Source organism: Dipteris shenzhenensis, chromosome 21 (assembly GCF_047967505.1).
Source record: "Dipteris shenzhenensis isolate YYH24624 ecotype China chromosome 21, Dip_SZ_1.0, whole genome shotgun sequence".
NCBI lineage: Eukaryota > Viridiplantae > Streptophyta > Polypodiopsida > Gleicheniales > Dipteridaceae > Dipteris > Dipteris shenzhenensis.
The window spans coordinates 30,302,593-30,320,558 of NC_141616.1; the positions used below are offsets into that span (position 1 = coordinate 30,302,593).

At 45.0% G+C, this 17,966-nt stretch overlaps 1 protein-coding gene across 8 annotated transcripts in view; it reads left to right on the plus strand.

Moving 5' to 3' along the window:
• LOC147888738 (S-adenosyl-L-methionine-dependent methyltransferases superfamily protein) overlaps nt 1–17,966 on the plus strand; it is a 147,844-nt gene that overhangs the window by 7,288 nt on the left and 122,590 nt on the right. For 4 of the 8 annotated variants that reach the window (XM_087392495.1, XM_087392501.1, XM_087392502.1 and 1 more), the window contains exon 2: nt 1,695–1,909. The exons of 1 other annotated variant lie outside the window; for it this stretch is intronic. In XM_087392495.1, the coding sequence (XP_087248621.1) occupies nt 1,759–1,909 (151 nt within the window). In that variant the 5' untranslated portion in view covers nt 1,695–1,758. Of the gene's footprint in view, nt 1–1,304; nt 1,376–1,694; nt 1,910–17,966 lie in introns of those variants that run through there. 3 more of the 8 variants (XM_087392500.1, XM_087392503.1, XM_087392498.1) reach the window with 2 other exon arrangements.

The window sequence follows — 17,966 nt, forward strand, 5'->3', positions numbered from 1 at the left end:
GTAAGACTAGAATAAGTCTAATCATACAAATTTAGAATTTTTGCATGAAGCATCAATCCTCCATGATTGGGAAACTAATAGACCGACAATCCAAAATCGTGACACTACAGTTAGAGTCAATGTGGGGACGGGAGCAATAAAACCAATCGTGTCTAGAGCGTTGGATGAAATCTCTTCAACGATGATTTCAAGCAAATCATCCCCCCTGCAACAACATGCCATACAAGGCGATACACAAAGCAATGTCAATAATTGGATTCAAGCATTGGCAACCATTGACAATTGCAATTCACTAGATCCCATCTTCTCTCGCAGATTGATGCTAAGGTCCTGTAGGTAAATCCTCCCCTCACACATGAAGAACCAATCAATCTAGAGGTGCCATTCTTTATGGTTGACCTTGAGTGGAATAGTGAACCTGAAGAAGGTACCCATACCAATAAGGACTCAGATTTTCCTTAGGACCTTCAAACTGAGGCTAAGAATGCTCACTTTGAAGATCAAGTCTTTGACAATGACTTAGACATTCTGCATGCCCTAATGGCGGTCGAGCTTCCCAAAGTTGAAACTCCAAAGTTGAATAAAAGCAGAAGATCTCGCAAGAAAGCTGAAGGAGGATATTGCCGCAAAGCCAAGGCCAAACACTTCAATGAGTTCGAACGAGTCCAAACTAGGATCGTCAAATTGTATCTTACCAAGCCATCTCCCTCAAAATCTGAGCCACCTCCTCTTGAATGGTCCTCTAATGGACTTGAAGGGTAAAGACAAAAAATCTACACAGAAAATAAAAGAGAAAATGAAAGAGAAGAAAAAAGAGGTAAAAAAAAACTTTATGAAAAACGAAAGGAAGACATACTTAGCAAGCAAAGCATTTGAACATTATCTAGGGTAAAGGGGCCAGTAAAGAGGCGGGTGCCTTTAAAATGTCATCAACCACCCCCCCAATAGGGAGGCAGGTGCCACCCAATGCTCTTCATAGAAAAAGATGATGTGGCAAGCCCTCCTTTCACCATTTTTTGGACACACAGTGCCTTAGTACTGGCCCTCACCTGTTTAACAGCACACGTGGAAGAAAAATCATTTGTTTCAATAAATGCTATGTGTGCTTTACAATTAAACTTCAATATTTCTGCAAGTGACTTAAGCAGGTGATTTTTCATCACTTAGGAATGATGTAATGAGGTGATCCCCTTTTGAATTTGCAGAAGGCATTCCCAAATATCATTTTTGTTGAATAAAATTTGACTGCGGCAAAAGCAATTTCAAGCGATAAGGTGTATATTTGATGGTGACAATTTTTGTAGCAAGCACCATGCTTCGGTCAGTGCAGTAGAGATGCATTTTGTTTCATTCCTGACCATTCAAAAAAATCAAGGTGGCACTTTTTTGTGCATGTGCAAGTTTTTTTGTTTATCCTTCTTTTTTGGGGTGGGAAGGGGAGGGGTTGCATGTGAAATTCTTACAAGGCATTTTGTTGTGCTGTCCTTCGTACTTGTAATGCTTGTCTGATATTTGTGGCACAAGTGACTATGAGAAGAGTGGAACAAGAATCGAAGAACTTCCTTGAGGGAGAAAAGTGTTATTCTGGCTCTAGATTTTTACTTCTTTTACATCTGTCTGCAAGCTTTCAAACTTGCTTTTGTACAAGAGAATGATAAAACATATTACTCATGCCTGTTTTATGTGTTTTGCAGGTGATATTTGTGAACCTTGTTTTAGGTGAATCCTGATTGTGAGGTGGTCTGGGACTAGGGGCCAATGTTGTGGGTTGGTGCTATTGCACCTCAATGTGATATGGTGTGTGCCATGCTAAGCCTGCAGTGTGGTGGTTGCTATTTTGGTAAGAAGACTCTTGCTTCTGGTTGTACATTCAGCAGCTCTTTGGGAGATCGTGCAGCTGTCCAAGAAAGTAAGCCTTTTAGTAGCAAAGGAAAATTTGCTTTCTTCTCTTGCTAGCAAAGGAGTTCTGGGCTTTTAGAAGAGTTAAAAAAAAGCATGTCTTTGGTTCCTCGCTTGTAAGAGGCATATATGGTAATCTTTTGTTTATCATAGTTGTTCTGCTTCTATTCTACTCTTAGCTGCAAACTAGATTTCACTTTTTTGTTTTCCAAAGATGATTTCAAACAATAAAGAGTATTTCTATTTTGCTTGGCCCGAAGCCACAACAAAGACCTCAAGAACTGCAGGGTCAGAGTTCCAATTGATCGTGGACTCTTCAAGTGCTAAGGGCCACTGTACCCTCCTTCAAGTTGCTCCTTTTATTGGCAGAGCTGATGCCAAAGCTGGAATGAGGAATGAGGAGGGAAAGGGTGCCCTTATAGAGGCCCAGTTAACTTTGGAGGGGTGGTCTTCAACTCTAGATTGGGCTGACTGGTGTAGGGAAAACTATAAGAAGTCCTAGGAGGAGTAAGAATCCAGTTTGAGGGAACGGTTTCATCAGATCTGGTAGTTCTCCATATTCAGTTTTGTCAAGAAGGATAGTTCAGCGAGGATGTGTGTGGATTATTTGCACTTAACGAGTTAATAGTTAAGAGTCAGCTCCCTATGCCCAAGATCGACATCATCTTGGAAACAGCTCAATGGCGACAAGATGTTGTCAAAGATCGATTTTCAGTACGAGTTCATTGTCATGCCATTTGATTTCCTAAGTGCATGGGCAACGTTCAACAAAATAATGCTGGGGGTATTCAAGAACCTCATTGGTGTAACAATTGTTGCTGTTCTTGATTTTTTCAAAGGATTGAGCTCAGCATGATGCATGGTATAACAATTCCTAGGTGCATGGGCAACGTTCAACAGAATGATGCTAGGAGTGTTGGAATGTTCACCTCCCCATCTGTAAGCCCCCATATGAGGAGAGCGTGGGGGAGGGAGACCAGGGCAGTACCCCACAGGAAAAGAGAGAAAGGGGCTGCCACATGGACAGCATCATGGCTGTCATGTGGGCAGCACATCTAGAGAAGACCCGGGACAGGTGGCGCGCAACTGTATGGAGCAGTACGGGGCTGGAGAATGGGCACCCAAGAGGTCAGGAGCAGCAGCAAATAGGGGTGCAAGGGACTGACCCTGGGAGGGCATATTTATAGCCCATATAAGACAGCCAGGCAGGCCTGCATAGGGGCTGGGACCCTACCTTGAAGTGAGGGCCAAAGCCCTAGTTTTGTGGACCAGAGGCCCTAGTTATGAGGGCCCTTTTAGGGCAGTTTTATAGCATCCTGGTCAGCCTGTTTGGGTCGGCCAGTTTGAGGCTGCTGGTCGGTTTTTTGGGGCAGGCCTTGTGCCTATAAAAGGAGAGGCCCTTGGCCTCATTCATCATCCAACTATCCAGCAAGTTCAGGAGCAGACAGGAGCAGCCAGAGCCACTCCCTTGGGCCTCACACTGGGGGTGAAGGAGAGTGGAAGGTGTGCTGCAGACTGAGTTCCCTAGAGGCTGGACCTTGGCTGTCTTTTGGGGCAGCAAGGTGTTGTGATCATCATACCTTCTGGAGCAGCCATTCACAAGCAGGTTGGAGCAGTGGAACAGCTATCTTGGGGCCTACATTCAAGAGGACCAAGGGGACCTGTGTGCTGCAGACAAAGCTTGGCAGGGGCTGCCCACCTAGGCTGATTCACAGGCAGTAAGGTGGAGAAGAACACATTGGACGGAAAGTCTACAGACGCTCAAGGTGGTGCACGCGGGCTCGAGGCTAGAGATAGACTGCAGATAGGAGAAGTACCTTGTGGTAAGATCAGAGGACTACACCATTGGTGGGACTCTGGATCTACCTCTTTTGTATTGTGTCCATAATTTTGGATAGAAATATATTATTTTGGTGGTTTCTCTATCTGGCTGGTTCATTGTCTATTGATGAGTCTGCACATCTATTTTATGCACATAAGTTAAGAAGTTTGTGATTCCACATCCCACACACACACTGTGTGAGCTTTTGGGCATTACTATTAGTCTACCGCTGTGCGTACCCTCTGTTGGGTCATTTCTAACAGGGGGTATGTAAGAACCTCATTGGTATAACAATCGTTGCTGTTCTTGATTTTTTCAAAGGATTCAGCTTAGCATGATGCATGGTATAACAATTCCTAGGTGCATGGGCAACGTTCAACAGAATGATGCTGGGGGTATGTAAGAACCTCATTGGTATAACAATCGTTGCTGTTCTTGATTTTTTCAAAGGATTCAGCCTAGCATGATGCATGGTATAACAATTCCTAGGTGCATGGGCAACGTTCAGCAGAATGATGCTGGGGGTATGTAAGAACCTCATTGGTATAACAATCGTTGCTGTTCTTGATTTTTTCAAAGGATTCAGCTCAGCATGAGCATCATGAATAGGTCTTACAGCTTCTCAAGGACAACGAGTTGTACATCAATGCCAAGAAAAGCAGTCTCTTTTTGGAGGAGCTACACTATATTATGTACACCATCAATTCCACGGGTGTTTGCATAGATGCTCCGAAGGTTGAAGATATCGTGGATTGGAAGGTGCCCACCATGCACAGGAGGTTCACCTGTTCATGGGAATCTGCCAAGCTTACAAGAAGTGTTGGAAAGGTCATCTCCCCATTTGTAAGCCCCACATGAGGAGAGTGTGGGGGAGGGAGACCTAGGGCAGGACATTAAGAACATGGAGAGGGGGCTGCCACATGGGCAGTACCTCACAGGAAAAGAGAGAAAGGGGCTGCCACATGGACAGCATCGTGGCTGTCATGTGGGCAGCACATCTAGAGAAGTACCTGGAGCCATCTGGGAGTATGGATCAGCACCATGGATAAGGCTACTGGCAGGAGCATGTCCAGGAGCAGATCAGTGGCGATTTGGAGCTCCAGACAGAGGCGAGGAGTGGCTGTATGATTGCGACACATGGCGGCTGACCTCTGCAGCAGTACGGATCAGTACGGTGTTGCACATGTGGCTGGAGAGAGCCTGGCAGAGGGCAGAACCAGCAGGACAGAAGGGGCAGAGGTGGAGGCTATGGTGGGCCAGCCACCTGGCCATAGATGTGCCCAAGGGTAGGGTACAATGGGGGCTGCCCTTGGGGCCAGGCAGCAGCCCAAAAGAGCCCAGCAACAGCCCTTATATAGGGCAGTAAAGTCGGCCCAGGAGGGGCCAGAAAAGTCGGCCAGGGGGAGGAAGAAAACCAACCAGCAGTTGGCCATTAGAGGCTGCTTGGCGGTAGGTTTTCCCAGCCCCTTGGGGCGTATAAAAGCAGAGGCCCTTGGCCTCATTCTACATTATCTAGAGCAGCCCTCTGACAGCAAACTGGAGCAGGTATTTCTGCAACGTCTTCAAATATTCTTCTTTCTCCACAACATTGAGATCAGGATTCAATGATTGCTCAATCAACACTTGGGTTGATTCTTGAGAACATTTGGGCTGCATTAAATCCTCGAGAACCTCAAACCTATCCACCTCTTCCTCACCAAACCCTGCTGCCCCCACAAAATCTACTTGTGAATCCTCATCTACCAAATCCACCAATGCTATTGTTCCTTCATCACTTTCTGAAGTCATTGAGCTCTCATCCTCACTGCTGGTTTCACTTCTCTCTTCCTCTTCACTTGCTGAATCTGAAACTTCAACCCTGCTTACCATATCGAAATTCAATTTCTTCCCATTCGTAAATACAGAAAAGATTCCTCTCTACCAATTCTGAATTGCACCTACCTTCCTCAACCACGGCCTTCCAAGAATCAAAGGATAGGCTCCCAACCCTGCAAGCATCACATGACAATCCACTCGACGTGAAACACTAAATGCCTCAACCTCCAGGCTAGGTACTATCCCTAAAGTCTTTACCTTGGAGTGGTTTGCCATTCTGATGCGATAACTAGAGGAGCGGGATATCTTCAGACATAATCTCTCTACACAAGCTTGGGTAATCACACAAATCTGTGCACCCCCATCTATATAGGCCTCTCCAACCCTTTCCTTTATGCCAGGCTTCTACAGCAGGTAAAAGATTTGGCAACTCTGAAACAGACATCAGCTTAATTGTATCTTTATGAGAGTTCCTCTTTGCTGGATTTACAGCCCGCCTCCATTCTTTTCTAAGCTTTGGGCATAGACCAATCATTTGGGCAAATGTAATGTCCGGTTTCCTCGCTGAAAGATCTTCCACCAAATCATCATCTCCCTGCTTCTTCCCCATGGGATAACCTACAGTTCTGTACTTCCTTCTAGGCTTCCTGCTCTTCTTCTTTTGGTAGGTCATCATCTCCTTAGACTCCTTCCCCTTCTTTGCACTTGGACCAACCTCCTCTTCTATATCTCTCTTTCCTAATGACATGACATCTTTAACTTCCTCCAACTCCAACAAGCCAAATGTAACTGCCTTACCTTTTCCTTTCTCTTCTGCAGTGGCTTTACGGATTCCAGAGGTACTAGGCTGACTTGCATCTTTTACTTCTACACTATGATCGTTCATCCTATTATTTAACCCTGTTGGCAATGGATAAACATCACTTCCAGCACGAGGAGGCTTATCACAATGTGTGCTATAATGTCCCCACTCTCCACAATTAAAGCACTGGACACAAGGTGCAAATGACCCTTGACCTCGTCCTGCCTGCCACGGGCCTGAATTATCATGCTGCCTCTGCCATAACCACCCGATGATCTACCTCTTTCCCTACCGTTCATCAATTTCAAACTCAAAGTCTTCATAAGCTCCGACATTTCATGAATTTCTTCTTTTATATTCTCCTCCTTCCTGACTTCAGGCTTCTGTATTTCTGGCTTCATATGAGAGATAATTTCAGGCACATGCTGAACCATTGGCATCTCTTGCATCATTTGTGACAATCTTATCTGCTTCCTCTCCTTCTCTTTTGCTACCCTGAGAGCATCCCCATAAGTGACCAGCTCTTTACATTCAACCTTTATCCTAATCTCCGGCTTCAGACCAGCAACAAACCTATGCTTTTTTATGACCCTGGGAGGAACTTCAGGTAATAAGGCCACCTGCCATTTATTCCACAACACAGTGAACTTACCGACACACTCATCCACTAACTGAGTCGGCTATTGCTGCAATAAACATAGCTCTCTCCAAATGCCATCAGGATCTCTAACACACATAAACCTGTCCAGGAAAGTTGTCCTCACCTCTGGATAAGTCGGGTTTCTGTGAGCACCCTGATCATCACGCATTCTTGCAGAGAAAGTCTGCAGCCAAGTTCTCGCTTCTCCCAACAGACAAAAGGATAGAATCTGAAGAAGGACTTCTGGAGCATTCCTCTCTTTAATAAGAGCTGTGAACTCCAAGCACTCTAAAAACCTCTCTGGGTCTTCATTGGGCAACCCATGAAATGGAAGAAATTCATGAGCCATCTCTCCTCTTGACTAACTTATCTCAAACACACTTCCAACCAGAAATACCACCCAACCTCTTCTGGGAAGAAAACAAAATAATCACTCTACTGAAGAAAACTTACCCTGCATCTGACTGGCAATCTTCTTCCTAAGAGCAATCAGTTTCAAAGCCTTTTGAACCTTAGCACGGAGACATATCACCTGAAGTTCAACATCAAGGCATCTATCTCTCCTGTGTCCACACTCCCCACACAACTCACAATGAATCACTTTCATGTGAGGCTTTGTCTTCATAGTTTCAATCCCTAACCACACAGAAATTCAAGCAACATTCCCCAGCCAATCTTTTGGGCCGTTTTGTCTTGAGTACCCAATCTCAATTCAAAACTCCTCCTGTCCCCAGCAGGATCGCCAAAAGATGATAAGGAAAAAAAAGGAAAGACAACCAGGAATTATGTACTTCACCACGTCAGAAGGCTTTGACTTGTTGTAGCTCTGTGTCAACCAAGAGTTGTTCATACACACAGTCGTTCTTTGTATGACAGATCAACCACACATGATGTATCTACAACACCTCCTTCCAGCAGCTTGTATAAGTAAAACAGCTCGTACTTTTGCTTCTCGTACAGAATCCTCATGTACAAAGAACGCCCAAGAATGCTAATCCATCGAGTTATCCCCTCTACCTATAGATTCATGAGACCTCAACGATCAAAGTCCCTATCATGATTTCCGTTCAGTCACTATTGCATCTGCACACAAGCTGTACGTCATACTCAGAATTGTAAGCAGCCACATCATGAGTGCTTCCAGCAGCGACAACTCCCAATCTCTCTTCTGTTCCAGCTAAGCTCCCCCACGCAGCCTGCACACTTGTGCATGATTAAAGGTAACAAACCCACAGCCCAAAAAAATAAGCGACTCGTACTTCATGTCGATCAGCCCGTTAGCTCTCCGCTCAGCTAATCATCCATCAGCCCTGTGCTTTTTTTTTATCATCACACCCCGTTGACAGCGCCCGTACACAGCCCAATCGCCCTCTCAAATCGTCACAACCCTCTACACCTTGACGCACTGCTTTTGTACAACACTTTGAAGCCCATGAACCATCCGTTCATTGACTGGCAGATCCTTTCCTCTCTCTTCCTTTTCCGCTCTCTCCCCCCCACGCAATCTCTCGCTCATCAACGTTTTCCAGCACTCTCCAGTAGCCGCCATCCCATGTATCAGCCCACTCGTCAGCCAGAGCATCCCCAATCCTTGATCACGTAGCCACCTTGCATGCATACATTCCCTTCCAGATTTTCCAGCCACGTCATCACGTAGAATTTACCACTCTTCCATTTAAAAAATGCAAATATCCCCCCAAGGCACATTAAATGCATATTTTGGACCTTCAATCACACAATTCCCACACACATTAGCATGCACATTAAGACTTGCATGCACCCCTGTACACACACATGAAAAGCCCCTTGACATGGACACCAAAACATATCAAATTCCTGTAACATGCAAGTGCACATTGACTCAGGAAAATAAAATAAAATAACCCTTCATGACTTGATTTTCATGACCCCAAAAACATGTCACTTGACCACACACTGGACACCCTTGCTCTGGAAGTCTGGTACAACCACATTGCATTTCATCATTTCCCATGAAGTCCCTACAAAACATACTTTATTGTCTCAAAAAGTTATACATTAGTCCATCATGCTTGTGAAAGAAAAATCCACAAATGCCAAAAGCCCACACCTACCCTAGATGTGTACAACTATGTGCCTACCCACAGCTATATACGGTGCTCAAAAACTTGATACAGGTTTTGTCCTATCAACGTTTGAAGAGGTGCGTAGGTCTACTTTTGCAGGTCCTCAAAAGAAATACTCCAATGGAGAAAAAAGGCACAGTGTATTCCAGAAAGGGTAGTGAATCCACGTACTGTGGGCTCAGAAATAAAGTGTGCTGAGTATTGGATCGAAAGGACGTCCTGAGGATGAGTTATCATGGCAGCCAGTATTTTGGTGCCAGATGTTGGCCTGATGCAAGGCGCAATAAACTCAGTTGTTGGCCTGATGCAATGCGCGAGCTTGCAATACTTCCATTTACTGAGAGCCTCCATCAACTCTGTTCAAGAGTGGTCTACTTCAGGAAGATATACAAAAGCATGATGCTTTCCACCTTCTCTTTATGTTTCATATTTGGGAAGGATCATGTAATTAGCACGGAGAAGAAATCCTCTATTTCATGGTGGTACTCTAAAGTATGCTGCTCTTATGAACTCCAGTCTCCAACATACTTTGGTAGAACGTTGAAATAACTGATGCAGTAGTGAAACTTTTCTTATTTGAACTCTGAATGGTTGACTCAGGAAATTTGCCTTGAGAATGGTATTGCCAGTAGCTTCGCGAGATTTTCTAGATACTCTGCCATGCTGGGAATGAGAGGAGGCTTCAGCTTCGAGTCAGCATACAACATACATTATTGCTATTTTCTGATAACCAGTCTGAAAACTTCAAAAAGGAGCTGCTGTCCTACATTATTGTTGAGAGTGATTCCCAGCAGAGGAGAGATTAAAATTTAGTGGAATACCCTTTTCATTACAAATGGACTCTACTAGCCCTCAGTAATCTGTCAAGCAAAAGATGAAGCAGGTTGCTGGGCGGAAATCATCATCCAAGGCGATAGAGTGATGTATTCGGAAGAATCCACAAATAGTTTTGCTCAAAATAGCAAAGACAAGAAAAGATGAAACAGTTTGAAAATATAGCACATCAAGAAAAGATGAAACAGCTTGAAGATAGAGCACAGAAGGGAAGTCATCATCCAAGACGATAGAGTGATGCATTAGGAAGGGGCCAAAAACAGAATTGATATTTACGAGATAGGCAACTCAGGTCAATGCCTCCCCCCTACATGCAAATCCAATGCCTTCCTCAAGACATCATTCTCCTTTTTCAAGGCTTCCTACATATCCAATCGAGTGTCCAAGCCTGTCCACACATATGAAAACACATTCAAGTCTCCTTGTAATGTTCACAGAAGGGTCCACTGGTGGTAGACCTTTGAAATCCTTTCAATCGTTGTCTTTGTGCCTTCCCAGTCAGCACTCTGGAGCATCCTATAGGTGGAAAAGAACCCCCACCAAACGCTCCAAATGAAGGCAAAAAGAATCCCTGTACCTTGCGGTTTTTTCGACAGAGAAGATCAGCATCAATAGAGCACATATGCCCGCTGCTTAATTTGTGGGTGGGTCAAGCTGTCCCCACCGCATTTCAGGACATCAACAGTGCTCTTGCACATTACACCCCTGAGATCTAGGCTTGTAAGAGGGTTCCCTCTCAGTCCATTGCTTGCACTCCACATCACAATTCTGAAATTGCATAGTTGAGCACTGCAATGCTATGTCATTCCATGCAACAATGATGCTGGGGTACTACTGATACACAACCAGAGTTGTATTGATGTGGAATGCCATATTCCTGGATCATGGTAGCAAGTCAATCAACAAAGATCCATATTGTCTTCTTTTTAAGGTGGAATGGGAAGAAGCAACACAGCAAGTTAAGGAGTTGCTTGGGTACTGAAATGAAGGCACACAAACTCATGTGCTGGAGTCTATGAGTGTATGTGAAGGAATGCGAGACAGGGTTGCAGCAGCCCTGTGAATAGGCTGAGATACAACTGTTGCCAAAAGGATGAGAATACAACTCTAGATGAAGGGACTGTCCCTTCTGGTACGATGGAGATGGAGAGAGGCAGGCTGCTCAGCTTCTCCCTCTCCCTGACTGATGGTCAAGGCCCTGCTGGTCCTCTTGGATCTGCTGGAGGCTGAAGACTGGAGCTGCTGGGCTGATGATGAATTGAGGAGTCCTTTTGTCGGTTCTGTGGAAGATCAGCTAACTGGTCTGTTGGCCGCCCAACTGGCCTGCTGCAGACCCAACTGGCACAGACCCCTACCCAACCTTCTTCTGCTGCGGACCTGCCACATCAGGCATGGAGACCTGATACGACTCACATCAGCTGCTGATGCCAGCAGTGCACTTCCGATGTCATCACCTGTTGCTGCTGCTGCTCTGCCCTGCATTCCTGCACTGTCCTTGCTGGTTGCACAGTCCATGTGGAAGCCTGCATGGCTCCTGCTGTCTGTGCATGCCACATGGCTGCTCTGGGCTGTCTACTGCCTAGCTGCCACCTAGACAGCCATGCCATGGGCCTTAGGTGCCCATGATATTTCCTAGAGAAGATGAAAAACCCTCCTGTATGCTGTAAGGAGGTGAGGACAATCAGTGAAGAAATCCTCAACAAACCATGATGCTTGGTGGTATCCCCAATGCTTGAACTTGACCGTATACAAGCGTTGGCGGACATCTGTACCTTTCTTTAAATGATGAAGCTAAATCTACTCAGGCTCAACCACCTTGACAATATTGGGCTGCTAAACATCCTGTACCACTATCAGTGCCGGTCCGACATAAGGCTTGAGCCAACATACACCTTCTTGGAGGTCCAGGTGAGTCATTGGGAGTCCTACCCACACTGGTTGAATGGGTGCCATTGAGGATCCCCCACACCAACTGAAAGGAACTGCTCCCACAGGACTATGTATCCACCGCATCATAACACTTCAATACATTGCAGGCGAACTGATTGTAGATCTAGATCTATGTCTGACTGTTGGACTGAGGATGAAAACTACTGGAATGTACCAAGGATTTCAAACAAAGCCCTCAGAAATTGAATGGTCAATTTGGAGTCTCCATTGGACAGAATGGCCCTGGCAATATTGCATATAGGATACCACTAATGGAGAATAAGCTGGCTGTGTCCTATGTGTCAATCATCCTTTTACATGAAATCAACATGATAAACTTGCTAAACCTACCAAAATGATCAGGGCACGTGGTGTGCCTGAAAACCAATAGCAGGTGGAGGATCTATGCCGAAGTCCATCTTGATCATCTGCTTGAAAGACTGGCCACGAGTCTTAAGGGACTGAAGTAGACCAAGCAACTTCCCATGAGGGACCTTGACGTTGTAGAACACCTGACAATGAAGGCATGTTCATGGACATCAATGCAAAGATGCTGCCAGAAACATTTCCTTTCTAGTTTCTTGAGAGTGCTCTAAGCATCCCTATGTCCACAAACATGGGTAACATGTACCAAGGCTGACCAGAACTAGGAAACAACACAAAGGCGTACTTTATAAAACAACCAACCCGCGTGAAGGATATAATCACCTAGCTGATTTGTCCAACCTAAACTTGTACGACTATCTCTAGAAGTCTCAAGGGTTGTGGTACTTGTTCCTCATATCAAGAGAGTGTAGAATTTTGTAAGATTAAAATCGAAGAAAATGTGCCCTTCTTGATAAGAGCATTAGCAAGCACATTCTCTAAACCGGGAACATATTCTACCATGCTCCCAAACTGCTGGAAATTTGGTTCCACCGGCGGACTTGACAATTGGACCATTGGCATTGCAACGCCTCATGATCAGTTTGTAGTATAAAGTCCTGCCCAAACAAATAATGCGTTCACATCTTAAGGGCATAAATTACTACAAGAAGCTCCTTGTTGTACATTGAATACCCGGTCTCGAAAAGGATCAGCTTACATACCTCAAACACGAGGGCATGACCATCTTGCTCATGACTACTCTAATGGCATGCTCACGACTGCTCTAAAGGGCATACTCATGTGCATCAGTTGTCACATCAAATGGCTAGTCACATTGATTCATTGCCAAGCATGGAGCTATGGGAACTACTTCTTTCAATAAGTCTAAGGTTGGAAGAGGTCGTAGAGCAGAGCATATGGGCCGCTTCTTGCTCTTCACTCCCTGTAATAGATTTGTGAAAGATACCACAATATTTGCCAAGTATTTGATGTGCTTCTTGTTAGAAATCGACCAAGAGAGGGTACACACAGCGAAAGTCTGATAGAATTGCCTAGGAGCTCACACAGTGTGGTGTGGGGTGTGGAATCACAAACTTCTTAAACTTATGTGCATAGCATAGGTGTGCAAACTCATCAATAGACAATGAACCAGCCAGACATGCTGAGGAAAATACTTACAGAAGGGTATGTGTGGCCATCCCTCCAGAGAGACATAAGACATTGGTGCAGGTCATACCTACAATGTCAACAGATGAGTAAGAGAATCTTACATCCAGAACTCAGAAATATCATGCTTGCTTATAATATTTTTGAGAAGTGGGGAATAGATGCCATCGGTCCTCTACCCATGATAGCCAGGGGAAATTGTTATGTGCTGACAGCTGTGGATTATTTGACGAGATGGGATGAAGCACGAGTAGTACGGGCTGTCAATGCAAAATCTGTATGTAAATTTGTGTATGAGGATATCTGCTGTAGATTTGGTGTGCCACTGGTGGAGTTGCTTTCTGATAGAGGTCCAGGTTTCAGGATTGAACTGATGGATTTATTATGTGGAAAGCTGAAGATTAAACACAGATATGCAAGTCCCTATTATCCCCAATGTAATGGGATGAATGAAAAATTTAATGGTGTGTGTACTAATATCATAGGAAAGATAATGAGAACACATGAGAAGGAGTGGGACCTTACTTTGCACTAGGCTTTATGTGCTTACAGAGTTGCAGTAAAAGAAGGCACCCAATCTTCACCATTTCATCTTGTTTACGGGAAAGAAGCTCTATTACCCTTGGAAGTAGAAATTCCTGCATTAGAGATGTTAATGAAGATAAACGAGGATTCAAATTTTACTTTCCAGAACGGGTTATTGGATTTGCAGGAAGCACAACTAGACAGACAAAAGGCGGTGGAACATTATGCTTTAATTCAAGAGAAGAATCGGAAGAGAGCAAACAGGAAATTTAGGGATAAGAAAATCGAGGAGGGTGATCTAGTTTTGAGATACAATAGTAGTCTGGATTCTACCTTCAAGAAGAAATTCGTGACCAAATGGGATGGATCTTTTCGTGTGACGAAGAAATTCAAAAATGGCTCATATCAACTTGAGTGGATGGTCAACAGCATAAGAATAGAGTCAATGGCTTCAGACTAAAGAAATACTTTCATAGGATCACGAGTGTGGGCAGCTGTGGACCTACTGTGATGAAACCAGACAAGCCGGAAGACCTCATGGATGAGGATATCTTTAAAGAAATGCAAATCTTATATACCCCTCTCTGCAAGACATGAATGTCTGTAGACTGGGGGATGGGCAAAATGATAGGACAAAACCTGTATCAAGTTTTTGAGCACTGTATATAGTTGTGGGTAGGCACATAGTTGTGTACACATCTAGGGTAGGTGTAGGCTTTTGGCATTTGTGGATTTTTCTTTCACAAGCATGATGGACTAATGTATAGTTTTTTGAGACAATAAAGTATGTTTTGCAGGGACTTCATGGGAAATGATGAAATGCAATGTGGTTGTACCAGACTTCCAGAGCAAGGGTGTCCAGTGTGTGGTAAAGTGAAATGTTTTTGGGGTCATGAAAATCAAGTCATGAAGGGTTATTTTATTTTATTTTCTTGAGTCAATGTGCACTTGCATGTTACAGGAATTTGATACGTTCTGGTGTCCATGTCAAGGGGCTTTTCATGTGTGCGTACGGGGGTGCATGCAAGTCTTAATGTGCATGCTAATGTGTGTGGGAATTGTGTGACTAAAGGTCCAAAATATGCATTTAATGTGCCTTGGGGGGATATTTGCATTTTTTAAATGGAAGAGTGGTAAATTCTACGTGATGACATGGCTGGAAAATCTGGAAGGAGATGTATGCATGCAAGGTGGCTACGTGATCAAGGATTGGGGATGCTTTGGCTGACGAGTGGGCTGACGTGGGATGGTGGCTATTGGAGAGTGCTGGAAAACGTTGATGAGCGAGAGAGAATGCGTGGGGGGGAGAGAGCAGAAAAGGAAGAGAGAGGAAAGGATCTGCTAGTCGATGAACGGATGGTTCATGGGCTTCAAAGTGTTGTACAAAAGCAGTGCGTCAAGGTGTAGAGGGTTGTGACGATTTGAGAGGGCGATTGGGCTGTGTACGGGCGCTGTCAACGGGGTGTGATGATAAAAAAAAAGCACAGGGCTGATGGATGATTAGCTGAGCGGAGAGCTAACGGGCTGATCGACATGAAGTACGAGTCGCTTATTTTTTTGGGCTGTGGGTTTGTTACCTTTAATCATGCACAAGTGTGCAGGCTGCGTGGGGGAGCTTAGCTGGAACAGAAGAGAGATTGGGAGTTGTCGCTGCTGGAAGCACTCATGATGTGGCTGCTTACAATTCTGAGTATGACGTACAGCTTGTGTGCAGATGCAATAGTGACTGAACGGAAATCATGATAGGGACTTTGATCGTTGAGGTCTCATGAATCTATAGGTAGAGGGGATAACTCGATGGATTAGCATTCTTGGGCGTTCTTTGTACATGAGGATTCTGTACGAGAAGCAAAAGTACGAGCTGTTTTACTTATACAAGCTGCTGGAAGGAGGTGTTGTAGATACATCATGTGTGGTTGATCTGTCATACAAAGAACGACTGTGTGTATGAACAACTCTTGGTTGACACAGAGCTACAACAAGTCAAAGCCTTCTTTCCCCTCTTTCAAAGAGTCTGTGTGTGTGTTCTAGTCAGATTGTGTGGGAGATTGACTTGATATTTGTGTGCTCTGGATATCTGCTCTGGAACCTAGTTCATAACCTCATCATCTATGAGCCCACATTGCAGCTGATCCCTATGAAGTCTCAGCTATCTGACGTGGTGAAGTACATAATTCCTGGTTGTCTTTCCTTTTTTTTCCTTATCAACGTGAAATATGAAACACATTGTGCACCATTGAAAATGGGGATCCCCAACTCATAGGCTAATCCCCAAGCTTCCTTAGCACTCGGGAAGGAGTGAAATCCAACCCCTTTATTTAGTTATCATTTTGGGATGCAGCCAGTGCTTCACACATTTGGCCTTATACGGATCTACTCTAATTAATCCCAGTGCTGCCGGCCATGTATCCAAAGTACTCCACTTCACTACCCATGAATGAAAATTTTCTTGCCTTTGCAAAGATTGATGTCTCCTCAATACATCAAAAGCTTGCTACACTTGACCAAGTGCTCCTCTTTGGATTTGAAGGTTTTCTCAGATCTGCAAGTTGTCTTTTTTTTTTTTTTTTCCATGAAAAAGACTTCTATTAAGTAAGAACAAAAACCCGCGAGAGCAAGCTCAAAGCGGAATACATCATGAAATCATGAGGATAATAAAAAACCCCCTCAGAGTGAGGTGGAAAGAAACCAAGGCTGAGGCTGAAAGTGCCATCTCAACCCTGTAATAGATTCAGAGAAGAAAGGAGAATCCTTCCATTCCCTGAAGAAAGAAGCCCTCCTAGCTGAGGCTGCACGGGAGTCCCCCTGCATACCCGTCCCTACGGCCATCAGAGTGTGTACGATGTCTGTCCAGATACTAGCCAATGTGTGCGAGGGATGAACCTGAGTACCCTCCATAGCCTCTGTGCATCTGGATCTCCAGATATGCCAGGCTGCTATGCTCGCTATAATCTCCCAAGAAGTATCCACAGAGGCATGTACAGCTGTAAAAGGACGGTGTGTAACCACATCCAACGAGCAGAGCTCAACCCGATGATGTCGAACTGAAATGGCCCGGGAGGAGTCAAGTCCCTCATAGAAAACCTGAGGTCCTGTAAGAGAAAGCCAAGCCACCGAGCCCCAAGTCATAAAGAGTGGGGAATGGGCAAAGTGACTGAAGATCCTGGCTATCCCCATCCAAATCAATCTCGCCTGTCTGCAATCCCATAAGCAATGCTGAATAGACTCCGAAGCAGAAAGGCAACGAGGGCAAGTAGGGTCGGCTCCGAATCTGGACCTCCAAAGGTTCACTGCAATCCCTCCATGAATAGAAAGCCAAAAGAAGATAGTGATCTTTCTATTCCTGTGGGATTTCCAGAGCCTCCTCCAGAAGTACCTCTGCTGATCCGCAGTAATACCAAAAGTCTCCCAATGAGGAACTCTGGAGGGTCTCCAACCTCTACTACTGAGCTGAAATCTCCTGGCATTACTGACCGTGTAACGAAAGAAGGGGATGGTCTTCTCTCGATGCCCCGCGTCAATCCACTCCCACTCTCCGGGGTCCCACTGTAAATACCTGATGGGAACTCCTCCATAGAGCCAAAGTCTCCAAGACCCGGTGGAGAGTAACTGGGGGTCAGGGTCTAAGAACCACTCTGAATCTGATCCCTGCATCAAAAGGCCTACGACCCTGATAGGCTGAAAAGCAGACTCAAGCAATATATCATCTGTAGATCTGAGCAATCTGCCACCATCCTGGACACTGAAAACCAAAGCATCCTCCTGTGCACCTCGGAAGGCTAAGACCTGAAGTGGAACCCCGCCTCTCGAGAAAGTACCTGCCCAAGTGGAGGTAGTGAGAGGCATATCATCTGTGTCTATCCAAGCCTCTGGAAGGGCTGACTCAATCTGCAAGATCCTCCCTGCACTCCCTCTGAGATGTCCTATCAACCCTGACTTGGTTTCCTCTGGAAGCCTACGGAAGGCTTTCCAAGATCCCAAAGAAGAAGCAGGTCCCCTCTCCCACCTGGCCCACTGCATGTAGAGTGAGGCACCCAGTGGTCTGCCACGATCATCTAAAAT